The sequence below is a fragment of the Centruroides sculpturatus genome, unplaced genomic scaffold (assembly GCF_000671375.1).
Source record: "Centruroides sculpturatus isolate CEXI.00-Female unplaced genomic scaffold, Cexi_2.0 scaffold1302, whole genome shotgun sequence".
NCBI classification, from domain to species: domain Eukaryota; kingdom Metazoa; phylum Arthropoda; class Arachnida; order Scorpiones; family Buthidae; genus Centruroides; species Centruroides sculpturatus.
This window is the reverse complement of record NW_019385419.1, coordinates 76,115-93,572: the sequence shown is the minus strand read 5'-3', so window position 1 is coordinate 93,572 and position 17,458 is coordinate 76,115. Positions and strand designations below refer to the sequence as shown.

Below are 17,458 nucleotides of genomic sequence, written 5' to 3'. Positions count from 1 at the left end.
TCTTTCATCACTAATCATCATTCTTTAATTTTATAATGAAATAATTTTTCTTGAGAAATTCTCTTTTATTTCAATATTTTAAAAAACTCTGAAAAATATGATGAAAATTCTCCTANATAATTTTAAAATACGCTCACTCCTTAGTTACAATTAAAATATAGATTTAATTCATTTTTTAATTTAAATTAAGAAACAATTTTTTGATTGCAATTAATGAAATGTACATATTTTTAAAACAATTAACAATTATAAAAAAACGCTAATCTTTTCATTGTTGAAAAATATGTCAATTTCCTTAATTACAATTAAAAGTAAATTTATTTCGTTTTTAATTCGAATTAAAAAGAAATCGACAATATTTCTTAAATATAATAAGTTGTGACTACAATTAAGAAATGGAGATGAATTCGTTATGCAAAGGAGTTCATATGAAATTTAGAAAGTAATTTAATATTTAAATTATCCGCAATTTTTAAGTGTTTTATGATGTACACTTGCCTATTATGTTAATTATACATCAAAATTGGCAACGTGAATTAATTATACGTTTAAAATTATCTAAATATATGGCTAATTATGCGTGTAACAATTTATGTTTCCAGGTTACATGCATCATTTTATAATTAGAACATAATATATATAACTGATTTTCATACTTCCCAAAACAACCTGCTTTATTTGCCTAAAATTTGTACAGAATTTCCAAAAAATTAAAATAATTACATCAGTTTTTTCATATTTATTTAATAAATTATTTTAATAATTGTGTTCCTTCGTTTTTAAAATATTTTTTTTTCGTCTTTTTTTATTTTTATTGCACTTTTTATTGATACAAAATCGAAAGGGGTAAATACATAAATATTTCCATTTGCTATTTTAAAATTAATGGGCCAAAGCTTTATTAAATATCTCCAATTCTTACAAAAATGTTTATGTACAAATTTTAATCCTAAGTGTATAAAACTTTATTGAATAACTCCTGACCATTGATACTAATACAGTTACAAGAATAACATTCAACATCATAAATAGTTGAGAGTAATACCAGTAAGTCAGTTGTTGGGAAAAACTAATTACTTCACCCACTGCAACAAAACTATCCTGGTTTTCTCTCACCACAGATGCCCACCTTATTCCACGTAGCGGTTCCTTGTGTGCTTCAAACATTTTCACGTTATTCATGTTACTCTGCCAATACTTCACGTATCCTGAGTGATCGCCCGTTACCATCCACACGTCACTGTGACTCCAAACCATGCATCGAACGGGTGAATCGTGAGCCTGCAGATTAAAAAATAATTTTTTCTTATTATTATAAACAAATATTTATTTATTTCTTAATACCTTTTAAATGTATTACATCATCAAAACATATAAGCTAACAGAGAGTATAGTAATATTATTGAATAATACTAAATATAAAAATGTACTCACTAACGACAGCAAACTTGGAATAAGAATAAGCTACAAGTGAATACTTTTGACATTGTTAAAAGTATTTGCTTGTGGTTAAAAACTTTTCTAGTAAACAACTTTAATGCCAAAAGGTCTTGTAGTTTATTCTTATGAACAATACTAAATTAATAATAGTGTATTGAAATACTGAAGAATAATTCGAAAGTCTTCTTACAAAGGGAATGGTTTCATAGGAAGTCACTTATAAGACAGAATTTGATCTGTGGGATGCATTTAATTCAATGCATTTCTCCCACTTGTGGTGAATGCATAATAGAACATCCAATGTTATGTGAAAATACACATTATAATTGTATCACTTCAGACAGTCAGTGTTTTTAGTACAAAAATCTATGCTATTAAAAATCCAAAATGCTGTAAAGCAAAAATCCTCATTTTTAAAATGTTATACGGCTTTTTTATTTTACAATTTTCCATAAATTTACACTTCTGCATAGATTTCTTTACATGTTTTACTATAATTATAGTTTTATACATTTGAACAGATATAAAAACTAGAGTTAAAAATATTTTATTTGAAATTCATTACAGTAGCATTTGCATAATAGAAATAAAAATGTGTACTAATCAGAATTGCAAATGAACAATTTTCATTCGCAATAATCAGAAGTTATTTTGAGAATAGTTTAAAATATCATTTATTATTTAAACATTCTTTAACTTTTAAGAGAATCTCAGGATTACATTTAATGCTTGAAATAGTCATAGCATCATGTTTACTATATTTATACCACTGCAACAAGAACTTCAACCATTACAAATCATGATGAAAATGTCTGTTCATTAAACAAATTTTTCTCAGCAAACATTAGATGGTGTAGTAAGTTTCTAATTAGAAATTTTGTTAGTCATTTTTCTTTTTTATTTCTTATTCAAGCTCTAATCTCTACGAATATTTGCTTAATTTGATTCAAATCTGAAAGCTCTACAAATTACCTCTTGAATTATTCATTTTTTTAATAGTGTATTGAATGAATTTTATTTACAAATATACCATCTAAAAATGACTAGAATAAACTGACTTATAACATTTTTATTATATTTTATTCTTCTTTTTATACAGTTATATTCTATTGATCTAATGTCAATTCTGACAAATAATGCAAAAGTGTGGAAAGAAAATATAAAATGGGAGAACTATTTCAGAGCAGAGGTAGTAAAATAAGATAGGTACAAAATAAAAATTTCTTTTAATTAATATCACTAATATTTACAGCTTATTATTATTAGTTTCTAAATATTTAAAATATAAGCATAAAATATATTATACCATAACCAAATTTCTAATATTCAATTAATTCATAGCTTGCCATTTAATCAATTTATTTTCAGGAATAACTAATGATCATAATAATGATGTATATTCTATAAGAATAAAAATGATTCAAATATTATATGCCAGGAGTGGCCAAACTGTGGCTCACAAGCTGAATGTGGCTCTTCTAAACCATTATTGTGGTTTCTGAATACTTACACAAATAGAATAGTTTTGTAAGTTTTCTGACTATTACATAGTATAATATACAAAGAAAATATAAGCAAAACTTGTGACTTAATCTTGAACAGGCAGCCAAAAGCTTAGATCATATTGATAAGATTAAAAGAGTTACGTGATTATGGTACTTTATGATGACCAGATAAACAAAGTAAACTAACAACGATAATTATATTATATATAGTTAAAATATTATATACAAAGGATGCAGCTCTACAATAGAGTATGTGAATCTCACGTATTTCTGATATGCAATGTATGGCTCTTATTGTAGCAAGGTTTGCCCATTATATGCTATCCAAACTGATTAAATGTTTTTTAACAACAAAGTAAGAAACTTCTTGGTATTAAATGTGTTAATTAAAATCATGTAACTAATTAACAAACAGGATTTTAATAATGCTAAAATATTTGAATTGTCTTAATCAATCAATTATTATAAAAAATATAAACATACCTGTAATATTGTCTCAAAATTGAAAGTCAAGCCGTTCCATAAGGTAAATTCCCCACTAGATGCCCCTGTTACCAGTCTTCTTCCCTCAGGTGTCCACTAAAATGAAAAAAGTATATTTGTTAATATTTTAATTATAATTAACGTGAATAATTATTTTTATCAATAAATACAAATTCATTACAATAAACATTTAAAAATTTAGACTGCTTAGAATTAGGATAGTCTGAATTTCTACATTTTCCATATTTTCAGAAGTAACTTTTAAAATTCAAATCTAAGGAAGAATAAAAAAAAAGAAAACAAGTAAACCTGTTGGTGTTTTTCTACAAAATAATACAGTACAAATTTATTCTGAAAAGTGTTCACAAAGAAGCATTTTTAATTTAAAAAAAAAAATGAAAATTGTTCCTTCATTTTGACTTCACGTGTATCTGATATACTCTACTTGTGGATGGAAAAACTTGTTCTATGGAATAAGTGCTTCTACAGTTTTCTTAAATCACTTTGTTTATGAGTTTATCATTGCTTTGTGATTAAACTGCTTTTCACTATATGTCCAAATCTCATGCATAAAATTCACAAAAGCTTCTTATTTTAAAAAGTCTGGATATTTAGTTATCTGGATTTCTGAACTTATACTGTATATTTTCTTATCTGTATTATACAGAATGATTATAGAGTCTTGATTCATTTTTGTCAAAATGGTAACAAAATCATTTGTATGAAGGTCATGTGAAACTTGATCCAAGAAGACAGAATCACTATTGTTTGCATATGCTTTAGTGCAGCAATTCCCAACCCGGGGTTTGCAATAGGTTGTTTAGGGGTACAGAAAAAAGTTACTTATTATGACAGAAAAAATAATATATTATGTATCACAAATTAATAGTATTAAAAAATTATTAGGTAGAAAATGTTCCTTGCAACAATCACAAACTTTATTATACATTTCAAAATGCAAAAATAGAAATAAAAACTTATGCTGCCAATTGTACAATGCAACAGATCAATAAATGTTGCACAGTCGATCAATGGCAGTGGGGATACCATTATATGTGTTATATGTGATTAGTGATTATGCTATGGACTTTTGATGGTGGGGTGTGTTACCATTATTATTATTATCTCTCAACAACATCCCTACGTGTTGTTTGAAAAAGTATTCTTTTGTTTATAAAAGTATTTTTTATTGTTTGCAAGGAAAAGGACATAGCTAGTTTCTCCAGATTTTCTCTACAAGCTGTAATTTTTTTCATTATTTATTCAGTATTTTTATTAATTTTTTATTGACAAGACTAATGTCTTGTTTATAAAATCGTACTGCCTGCTGTATTACCAGCTTAGAGGTATGAAGAAGTACAGCACATGTCAAAAGTTGCAATTTGGCACAACGTATTAGGTGCTCAAATCATGCATGCATAAAAAAAAAAAACAGACTTGCAGGTATTCAGGGGACCGAGAACAGAGTCAAAATAAAATTCAAAATGGAGACACTTTCTACAAACAGGCAGTGTGAGATTTGCGCATGCATTGCTCGTTGGGAAGTTGGAAATGCCATGAAGGTACGCTAATGAAAAATGATTGGGAACCGCTGCTTTAGTGGATTAACGTAAATGGAAGTACAGTACATACAAACTTCACCCATAAATTCAGAAAGTCTGCCAATATCAAGCTGTTGGTTACCAAATTCAGGTGAACAGATAATGTCCATGATGCACAACATTCTGGGAAACGCACCATATTGGACAAAATGGTTCAATGTGTATAAACTGTAATAACAGTGTCTATATCATCAATCAGAAGACTAAGCTGGGTGCTCACTGTGCCATAACCAACAGTGTGAGAGATCTTTCATTCAATCTCATAAAACTTTGACAGTATTCTAGGTATTACATAAGCTGGAGGAGAAGAAAAAAAAATACGCCACCTGCCAAGTAATGAGTCACAATCTCTTGAAGGCTATGGAACAAGAGGATTTGATGGTACTTCCCTATATGTTAATCCACTCAAACATATGCTAACCACAACAGTTTTCTTTTCTTGAGTCAGCAGGTTTCACATCACTTGCAAACAAACAATTTTGTTACCATTTTCACAAAAAAATGGTTCAAGATATTATAATCACTCTGTATATTATTTGAATATGAAATACAAATGCTAATTTGTATTTCTTTATTAACTTATAATGCATTTTAAAATATATACACTCATTTCAGAAGTTTGTATTCAATGTATATAATTTATCATAATTGCTCTAATATATTTGACAATTCTGAAAATAATGAAATGATTACATTTTTCATGAAAAAATATATGAACAAAATACCTCATTTACTTCAAAAACTGTACAGATAAAAATTTGCCTGAGATTTTTTTTGGTTTTAGAGGTTGCCAACACTCATGTTGTCTGATGATGCATTTCAGAATATCAAGCTCTTTGTATGTTGGAGCATCTGCAATCTGTTTGTTTACGATGTATTTAGTAACATTACAGTTGAAATATCAACAATTGAGAAACCTGGCAATATCAAGCTTTGCATTTTGCTTCAGAAATCATCACTACAGATATTAATAATGCTTCAATGAGCATAGTGACATGACAATGAAGAAATCACAAGTTTATACAAACAAAACACAAAATAGTTGGTTTCTTCTTCATGACAATGTATTTGCACATCAACCTTTAATGATCAAGTTGTACCTAGCAAAGCACAATATAATGCCACTGAAGTATGCTGCATATTCTTTTGATTTGGCATCACCAAATATTCAAATATTTACTTACCATCACAGTTTTCCTAAAATGAGAATAATTTCCAAGTGCTGATGACAATATCAAAGACACAACAAAGATGTTCAAAACAATTTCAAAAAATGAATTTCAGAACCATTTCCAAAATCTTTATTAATGCTGGCAAAGTATGTATCCGTGCAGAAAATTATTTTGAAAAATATTTAGTTTAAATAGCAATAATTTTATTGATTTCAACCTTATTCTGCTAAGTTGAGGAAGCCAAAACTGAAAAAATTCAATCAAACATTTTCAACTCTAGAGTCAGCATCAGCCAAAAAAGTTAATTATAATCTTCCATAGCATAATTTTGGACGATTATAATAAACTTTTTGGCTGATGCTGACTCTAAAAAAACTAAAACGTTTCCTGTTGAATTTCTTCAGTTTTTGACTTCCCCAGTTCGGAAGAATAAAGAATAAAAATAGGGTTCCAAAATTTAAAATATGATGATTTACTGATTTCTGCATAATAAAGAAATTCCTGAAAGATTTTAAACCTAGCAGTGTATAACAGATAGAAATCAATAATTGAAATAACTAAACAAACAGAGTGAATTTTCCTGTAATGCAATGAAAAAATTCACAATTGAGACACAAGTCCAGAGGTAAATGTTTTCTTCTTGAACTTCAAGGCCTATGTTTAAACTTGCATAAAATTGTTTAATAAGGCATGTCTCAATAATGTGATTTCCTATAACGTGGAATGTATCCCCCACCTTGTACAGAACTCTGCTGTATTTATTAGAGAAAATAATATGTCTGGAAACATTGAACTTTTATAAAGTTTTACATTTTAAGAAAACAGAGTGATGTACAAATAGAAATAAATATTTGTTAATTCTAAAGCAGGAACTATCTTTTAAATATTAAAATTCACACCTTCCACTCACTTTCCAGCATCCACTGAAAAGTGAGAGGAAGGTGTGAATTTTAGTATTTAGAAATAAATAGGCATTTTTCTCAGAAAACTTCAAATTAAGAGATAAAGTTTTAACAATGATTTAAAAAATGTTTTAAAATATCACTTTTGACATTTTTATTTAAGACTTCTTCAGACTAGAACTATGTTACTGATTGGAACATGCAGTTAACAGAACAGATTTTAAATCTACATTTTTAAGAAAAACAACTATCATTTCAATCGTATCATCTCAACTTTGATGTTAAAGAGATTAATAAATGTCTTACACAGTGGTTAACATTCACAAGGTATTTTTTAACCTCTTTAACAGCAAACTTAAATACATACCACTAAACCAGCAGTTTGCTTTTCTTCAAAACTGTAGGTTTAAAATATGTTCTGTTAACTGCATCTTACAATCTGCAACAAACCTTTAATCTGAAGTCTTAAATAAGAACAGTTAAACATACTTAGTTTAAAACTTTTTAGTCTTTTTATTTTTGTATCATTGATACTGTGTATCTCTTAATTTAGAATGATTTACAAAATTTAATTTCATTGTCTTTTGTAATGTAATTTTGTATTTAAAAATTTTTTTTAAATAGAAATTTTATATTTAATACTTACAGCAACACAAAATATTGGACATCTCATCTTATTTGTTGAAGTTCTTACAAACTTTGTAGTAACAGCATTAATGGGATTATCTACCATGCTCAATGGTGGTACCATCTAATTGGAATAATAAAGGAAAATTAATAAATTAACACACAATATAAAATGAAATAAAAACAAACCAAGAAAAAAATATTTTAAGCAATTATAAAGATAATAAAAAATAAATATTTTCAATTTGCTAAAATTATTTGTTATACAGTTGAGTCTCCTTAACAGAGCATCAGATAAGGATGTTCACTCAAGAGAACAAGAGGCCATATTCTGGTCATTTATCTCTCATCTCTTCTTCAGAGACAAATGACGTCAAACCAAGAGATAAAATTTGTCTCTCAGAGACGGGTGATTCTGGTCGTTCATAATGATATCGTCTTTTTTTTTTTGGCGTCACAATTCTATTAGGTTGCTTATACATGTTCAGGTTATCTGCACATGCAACACAGTATAAAATTTTAACCAATAAAATTGTAAAATTTTCAAAAATGAAAAGTACAAAATTATAGATCACATGGTAAAGAAAGCACACATTCAAACAAAGCATGTAATTTTGATAAAGATATGTTTTTTGTTTTGTAATGTTTTTAAATATCGTAATGTCAAAATGTCTTGGGTAACACTCTCTCTTAACAAATAAAAATTTTATTAACCTAAATTAGGAAAGTATACATATTTAGGGAGAAATTAGAATGGTAATATTTCGAAAAATACTTAGATAGATGGATAAGGTTAATAGCATATTCAATAGTTCAGAAATTGATGCAAGATCATTAAAAAAAGATGGAGTCAGTGGCATTCCAGAGTAGCCACTTAAAAAAATCATAAACATTATCTATCTCAAAATATTCTTTTCTCAGAAAGAGAATATTCCTAATATGGTTGTATAAGGTAAGTAGCATCCAGTCATCAATATTGGATATAACGAAATTGAAGCAAAATAAGAAAGACCAGTCGAAAGACAACTATCCACTCATCTCTGAGAGATAAGAGAATGTTTGAGAGAAGACGTTGTCCCAAAATCACATTTGGAGAGACAAGCCAATCTCTCAAGACATAAACAAATGATTAACCAATCAACGGCCGGCTTGTGATGTAGACACTGTCTTTCAGAGACGAGAGACAATGACCAGAATATGGCCCCTGTTCCCATGTTCTCAATTTCTCAGATAGTAGAGCAGTCCATTTAAACAAGCTCCATATTGATTCATTTTTAGCGCAGCGTCTACATAAGGAATCATTATTCTAAGGAAGATTTATAAGGGTCTATCTTTAATTTTACAATATATCACTCTCCATGGTGTATGATGACAAGGCTCTCTACACTGGTATCTGTTATGAGATTTTATGAAACCTACCATTGTTCAGTTTTCTAACAAACTTAAAAAGGTCCTTTTTTAAGCAAGTCCATTATGGGTTTGACCAGGCCTACAATGGGGGCAGTGATGCAATGATGAGAAATGGGGCTCAATGTATCCGGACTGACATCCTCCAAAAAGTTTTTGGGGTTTTTCAATCTATCTGGATTCTATCTCTGGTCCCCCAGAACAGTATACTGCCACCTTAACAATTTGGCCATCAGCAATTACACATTAAAAAGTTTTCATAAAATATACAGTGTGTAATGAAACTCTGTGCCAATATTTTAAGAGATACTTTGCTTTAGACCCTAAATCTATCCCTAAAATATTGGTACAGAGTTTTATTACACCCTGTATATGAGCAAACAGTGCATATTACATGTATTGATACATTTGTCCTCATCATAAGGGATCAAGGCAAGAAGTGATTTGCAAGCACATTTCAATGGTCACACATCCTTACTTTAAGATGGCACTATACTTCTTTGTTTTTATACCATACATTCCATTAGAGAGCATTCAGAAACTTTGGAGCTTTTCAGCTAGACCTCCTACTGTATTTCTGGGAAGAAGTGAAAATAAGTGACTGATAAATATACTGTACTTACTGATTATTTGATAGAATAATAAAATTGACGGTATGAATAAAAGCAAGTATGATGTAAATACAGTAAATATTAAAGGTGTTACAAAAATACAGTAAATGATGGCGTTACAAACAGTGACTGTTTAGGGTTTGGATAAGTTCACAAGCACTTTTGATAACATACAGTTACCATCATCAGTGTAAATCAAATACAACAGTTTTATATTTGGAACTTTTGAACAGCTTGTTGATTTGAACGAAGAAGCTAGATAGAACATTCTAGCTTCTTCGTTCAAACGATGATAACTGTATGTTATCGAAAGTGCTTGTGAACTTATCCAAACTCTAAACCAGTGATTCCCAAATTTTTTTGATCCACTGCCCCCTTTGTTCCATACAGTTATATCAAACGCCTCCTAACCCATTTTCTCTTGTGTGAGAAAGAATTGAAAATATTCTTAGAAAAACTTTTCTATGAATCTCACACTTTGTGTCCTTAGCGTACATTGTTATCAACATCTGGAAACCATTAAACGCAATGTTTCTTCTTATCTGTTTAACAGAGGAAAGAGAACGGCTGTCAGTGACCCCGACTTTTGCCTTTGGTCACCGTTCAGTACCCTGCCTCCAGCACCCCCCTGAATTTACTCACCACCCAAAAGGGAGCGTTATCGCCCACTTTGAGAAACACTGCTCTAAACAGTCACTGTTCATAGCACCACAACATGTAAGTGTAACCTTTAATATTGAAAAAGTCAACGTGAAGTGATTATTACATATGAAATACACTAAAATTACAGGATAATAAATTTTAATGTTTCTAAGCATGCTGTACATTACATAAAGTTCCTAAGACATGAAAAAGTAGTGAGAATGGAATACTATTAACAACCAACCCATTGAGTGATCTTGTTATTATGCATAAGGAGGGAGTGTGCCACAGCAATCCCAACAGTGCTAGCTTAAGCAAACTTGATTGTATATCATAAATATTTGATATTTTTATATTACTATAAGCTTAAAATATGACAATTTTACCATTTATTTTTAATTATTTTTAAGAATTATTATGTTATATGTTTTCAGACATCTTCAATGCCCAAAACCACTAGTGAGAAAAATAATAAACTGCTGGTATGACAAAAAGTTATTTTTTTCAAGAAATTCCAGTTAGAATACATGTTATTAAAGTAATAATTATGAACGACCATTATAATGAAATTTTAATCAAAGTTTTATTTTTATTTTATAGTATTTTATCTTTGGTCAGCAGTATACAGATATACTCTTGACTCAGATTGCTATTGTGTTGAAAAAACTGGCAATGATGCTAAAATAGAGAGAAAAGAAGGCGAGTTCTTAAATGACAGACATGAAGTATGTTGTGTGTGTTTCTTTTGTTGTCCAATTATTATTTTTTTTGCTACAGATTTACTTTAACAAAAACAACCGGAAACATGCTGGTGATTTTTACTGTAATAAAAAAATTTTCATTGTAGAAAGTTACATAAAAAAAGAAATGTTGTCAAAAATTAAGGTGGTACTTTAGACAAAAATATCCCAAATCATCTGTATCTATTTTGACAAATAATAATTACTCATTGCTCAAGTATAGTACTGGTAAGAATCCAAAAGTAATGAGTACTCTTAAAACCATTTGTTGCTTATTACTAAGGAATGGTTTTGTATGAACATGCATGCTTTTTTCTTTAATTGTTATGATGTTGAAACCTCAACACAAACATATTTGGGTCCAAGTGGATCAAATTAAGGTTGTTCAATAATGTATATTTTACATGTATTCATGATTTTTACTGCATATGTTGTAGATTTGAACACTTTCAGGACTAAATAAGTGCCTTATAAACTACTATTATAACAGCTTGCTTGCATGATTGTGAGTGCTATTTTCTTCAAATGTTTCATTCCTGCTATCAGAGCAAGTAAATCTTTTTTGCGCTTGTACAGTTTATGTGAGAAGTATCACACAATTAACAGATGAGCACACAAAATTCAATGTTTTAAATCTGAACCATTGAAAACTCTTATTCTTTTCAAGTCCCAATAATAATGTTTTACATTGTATCATCTTTCAAATTTTCAAACTTCTGTGAATTAATTGGATTAAAATTATTGTAAATGTTATATATCTATAAACTTAATAATGAATGAAGTATTCAAACTTCCATGAATGGATCATGTGCAGAAAAGTTTGAGTTTGGTTCAACCAACAATAAACATAAAACAGCAAATGATAATGCTGAATCACTAAGAATGTATTACAAAAATCTGGATTACAGACATTTAAAACAGATGGAAAAATTCTGTAATATAATATAAGTAACAAAATCATTTCCCACTAAAAAGATTGTTCAAGTGTCTCAGCATGGTGAAACATACATACATAAAATGTAAAACAGTAATTTATCATAGGAAAATTTTAGATGCAAATTAATAACTTAATAAGAGCATTTATGCATTTCTCATCATTTGTACAAGGCTATAAATAAAAATATATGACTAGAGACTAGTGACTTAACTAAGACAAGGGAACTATATTAACCCAGTCATCTTCAAATATCTCATAAACAATTGGTTATACAGAAATAAATTCAATGATTGATTGATTACATAGTATAGAAAATTATAAAATTTTATTGAACATCTATGTATTAATTGAAAGAGGGTTTCAGTTTGTCTGACTTAGTTTAAATAAATGGCTGGAGCTAAAAATACAATTCAGGTATCAAATTAAAGCTCTTATCTTGTAGATAATGCCACTGAAGAGAGATTTGAAAAGGGTGCAATGGTTCAGGCATGGAAAAGTGGCATATGTATAATATCAGGTCCCATCCTCTGTTAACTTTAACCTGAACAATTTTTTTGTTTTGTAGTTTCATTATTGCAAATACTGAGGTCAATAAATGTGCATTTTAGTTGCTAAGACCATTGTTTTTATCTTCCTCTCCCAACTCAATCTCACTCCTTAAAAGCCCAAGCAAAGCTAGTTATGCAACTAGTGTAATTTTATTCATAACTGACATCAATGTGCAGCTCCAATATGAAACATTATTCTAATATGTGTTTGGATGACATCACAATTTTCAAATCCCTTGTGTCGTCTATTGTTATGTAAAGTCTGTCAATTGTGTGAGATTGTTGGGACAGTCAAGATTGAGATAATCGTGCGTTGGCATGAAACACACACTGAGACAGGCTTACCATTCACTTTTTCCCATTTAATAAAATATTAAATGTTTTCTTACAAAAGTTTCTATACCCTTGTCACTACAATTCTCCTTCAATATTTCTTTTTAAGAAGAGAGAGAGAGTCCAGTAAAAGTCCAAAAGTCCCATTGGATGTCTTCACTTGGTCCCTCATTGGTAGTCTGCAAGATCAACAGCCCCAGGACTCACTGTTAAGCTTTGGATATAACAGTTCTTGGAAAAAGAAGGAATCTTGGAGAGAGAACAAACAGAGCTGGGAGATAGAACAATGGTGAGAGAATGAACAGCAGATCTTGGAGGAAAAACAAATTGTTGGAGCAAAGAACGTCGTGTTCTTGAAACATGAGTTTTTATAGGATTCTCTCCTATATTCCATGTTCCAATTGATCTTCCTTCGTCTCCCAGTGACAAATTGAAATTTTTTGGGACATAGGAGAGGTTGTTATCAACACTTAACCTGATCCTGATCATCTAAAATTCCTCCAAACTTTGGAATTCTCCACTGTAATTCTAGCATTTTGCTTTCTGTTTTGATGTAAAGAATTTTTATTGTTTAAATGAGACTTTAAGTCTTGCTTTGTTTTAATTTCGAAAGGTGAGAACTTAACTGTCATGCCAGATAATCATCATCAAAAACATATAATTTCAATTTCTGTCCAGGACCTCACAGTTACATGTTTATTTCTCTCCCACCTAAAAAACGTAAAGTAATATATGTTAGTAAGATTTGCTCACAGACAGAAATAAAATATGTATGCATTTCAACCTACAATTTTAGCATATATTACTGGTGCTTTTAATGCATAATCATATTTCAGGCATTTCAATGTGCAAAGCAGTGCATATATTTGACATTTTTATACACATATGTATGAACATATATTGCAATTTTAAATGCATATAAATCTGACCCTTATTTACTATTTTCAGAATCAACACAACAAAAGGAAAACAACAAATACATGATAATTATGATTTACTATTACATAATTGAGGAAAAGAGTTATGATAACTGTACTGTAGCAGTAAAAAAACCACATCGGAAAAAAATCAAAGCAAATTCTCTTCATCATTTCCTTGTCAGTCAGCTTGTACCATAGAACAATTAAAAGGCAAGTATAAATGTAAAATTTTTGTAACCTTTCAACTGCTCTATAATTGTAAGGCCATCAACAACTGCTGTTTGGCAATTAATGGCAATTATTTTCCATTTAGATGTTTAATTTTGGCACCAATATGATTTAAAATCAGGACTGTGGAGTTGCGTAAAAATCTACTGACTCCAACTCTTCCTTACCATCTGACTCTGACTCCAACCAGGGGCGGACTAGTTACCGAAAGAGACCCAGAAATTCTGATGTCATTACGTGACCTCAAAATAAAAGATTCAATAAATAGAGTTCTAATAAAGATAGAATGTAGAAACTTTTTATTTCAAAGCTAAAAGATTCCTCTGAGTAATATATAAATATGTATTCGATAATTTTTACTTTTCTGGCTGTTATATATAACAGAGGATATATAACAAAGTGTAGCACTCGGTCAAAAAATGACCTCTCCCAAATTTTTACATTTTTGGACTCAGAACACCTTGAAATTTCGAGTTAATTAAGCAAAAGATTCTAGGTTTTTTCTGTATGTGTGGTTCTTATACTGTGTGTGAGGGGCATGATTTTGCTCACCCTGTTTGAAGCCTAATAATTTCTGTGGTCAAAGTGGTCAGAATCGGAGTCAGATGGTTTAACACAGGAGTTAGTTATTAAGCATCAAAGTGGTTGAACTAAATCGTGTCTCCATACACATTCTGACATCTTAGACGAGAACATCTTAACAGGTTTTACTGTACTATTACTGACAAAAAAAACTTACTTTGAGAGTAGAGACAAGTTTTATTTTATTTTTTTAAATTTTGAACACTAGTAACGAGTAAAATATTCATTAAGAGATATGACACGTGACCCCTTTTATGTCTTCACCCTGTCGACCTTTAATTAAGAACCAAAATCTAATAGTATTAATGCCCCTTTATATGCAAGCTACAGTGCCACATTTTGTTTCTTAAACTTTACCCATTCTGAGATATTGTTTAATATCTCAGAACAGAAAATAAAGAAATTAAACAAATTAGACGCCAACATACAAACACAATTTTTTTCCCCTTTTATTGACTTTTTTGAGAGGTTCAGGTGATCTCCAAACGTGTAGATTTGCAAAAAAAAAAAAAAAAAAAAACTTAAGAGGGTCAAATATGACACGATTTCAATACTTTTTCGTTTTACATACAGAACAAGTTGGTAAGTAAAAAGGAGTCGGAGTCGGTGGATTTTTTGACGACTCCAACTCTGGCTAAAACACCAAAACTCCACGACTCCGACCAACTCCACAGCCATGCTTAAAATATTAACAAATCCATATTTAGAAAATCTATACTAAATTTGGAATTTTTCTTTGGAATAAATTTCTAAAGAATTATTTCAATTTCATATTACTCTCTCCCTTCCTAACTGTCAAAATGAATAATTTTGTTACTTCATCTTGTTTACAATATTTATCAAATAAACTATATCCATTTTTATCTAAACTTTATGACAAACAAATCAAAATGGTGACTTCCACTCAAATTAAAACACTGTCTAAACCAGATATTGAATGGTGGTTCTGCCACATTTCCACTGAAATGTCTAACTTCTTGATCATCAAACTACCAAACCAATGGATTGATCACGTCAGAAATGATGCTTACCATCTTCTGTCATGGCCTCCATACTCCAACTTAATCCTGTGTGATTTTTTTGTGTGAGGGTATATGAAGGTTTATATAGTCATTCCGGTTGATAGTGACCAACCACTGTGCCAAAACTGTAAGCCCGCATCAGCAATGTCTTTTCTCAAATTGACAGGGACATACTACATTTTGACAATGTAATTCCATTCAATCTTCGAATCTCATTAGTTCAAGTTTTTAAAGTTTATGTTATGTTGTAAGTTAGCATTCCATTTTTAGAACTCATTGTTCCTGAGGAAGGCCTTCAGTTTGGACCAAAAACATTTAAATTGCTTTAGTGTTATCCTACTGGATTGGATGATGTAGGGTTATTGAAACATACATAGTTATTATCCAGTTTGAATTTGAAGAATTTGGTGTTAAAGAAAGTCAATCTGGATTCTCTGTTGGTAACTGCTGGCTATGATTGACTGACCTTTAACAGATAACAAGGCACCAAATTTCTCAAATACCTTCCACATTTTGCTATGATACAGTAAGTACACTAATGGAGCCTGCAACAGTATTCATTGACTGTTTAACAATGTTTTCCATTGCCAAAATTATCATACAAATTTTTTCATAAAAATGCCTTCCACATATCCTGAAATGTTACCAGACCAGATATGATTGCATTTGGACTGTATCTATCTCTAGACAGCACTGAATAAGAATAATTTATTTAAAATCACATGGTTCATGTTGTTTTGATAATGTTAATATAAAGACCTTTTTTTCTTAATCATTTGATTCCTACATCATATATCCCTCTTGGTTTTTAACACTGTCAAACCCTTTCTTTGTGGTTACTTATCTGATCAATAATTTTTACAAATTTTTAATCAATTATAGATTACTATACAGGTAGCCCTCGGTTTACGCCGCAGTTCCGTTCCTACAAAAGCCGGCGCAAATCAAATCGGCGTAAAACAAACCCATATTTATAGTGAGATATAGGGTTAGGTTCCACTTAAGTGAAAAATACGCAAATAATTTTGTTTATTAATACAATATAATACAAAATACATATAAATTTTTAATTTTTAAAATGTATTTTATCATAAAATAAAGTAAAATGGTTTTATTTAAAAATTTTAGTTTCAAATTTCTTACATTTTTCGGAAAAAAGTATCCATCTTTAATTGTTTACATTTTTTATTTCTTTCATTAAGAATTTCGGAATATGGTCGAATATGATGCTCCTTTTTACATTTGCACTTCGCTCCCAACATTGTCTAACTCACAAACTTCATCCGTCAAACTTTCCTTAGTTGAAAGGATACGTTAACCCGACGTAGAGCTATGGATGAGCAAAGACACTGATTGCTCATCCACTGATCGCCATAGCGCATATATAAGGTCAGTTTGAGCGGGATAATTCAAGGTGGCTAAGGAGAGATAAATATCGTCTGGACAACGAGAAGTAGATTTGTCTCACTAACGATAATTTGTGATCGCCAGAAATGCTATTGCGTCGTAAGGTGTTTTCCTGAATAAACTGATATGGGATACATTCATTGGCGCTATGGATTCGGACGCCATTTATTGGACTATTAAGTTTAATATCTTGACTCGTGGGTACCTAAACGTTTAGTATTTTAATATTAATTTAATGCAAATGTATACATACCCAATAATATTAAACAGAAAAAATAAATATATTTAATAAAAATCTTTGTTTTAACGAATGTACAATGTCGCGGCTCGGTAAATACGTCAACACTGAAA

General features: G+C 30.0%; 1 protein-coding gene across 1 annotated transcript in view; it reads right to left on the bottom strand.

Annotated features, from left to right (window-relative positions):
* The window catches only part of LOC111638802 (pre-mRNA 3' end processing protein WDR33-like), a 125,570-nt gene that overhangs the window by 45,744 nt on the left and 62,368 nt on the right, over nt 1-17,458 (bottom strand). Inside the window, exons 4-7 of the mRNA XM_023384554.1 lie at nt 13,019-13,037; nt 7,750-7,854; nt 3,429-3,524; nt 1,130-1,281 (exon numbers count right to left, since the gene is read on the bottom strand). Of these exons, the coding sequence (XP_023240322.1) occupies nt 1,130-1,281; nt 3,429-3,524; nt 7,750-7,854; nt 13,019-13,037 (372 nt within the window). The remainder of the gene's footprint in view (nt 1-1,129; nt 1,282-3,428; nt 3,525-7,749; nt 7,855-13,018; nt 13,038-17,458) is intronic.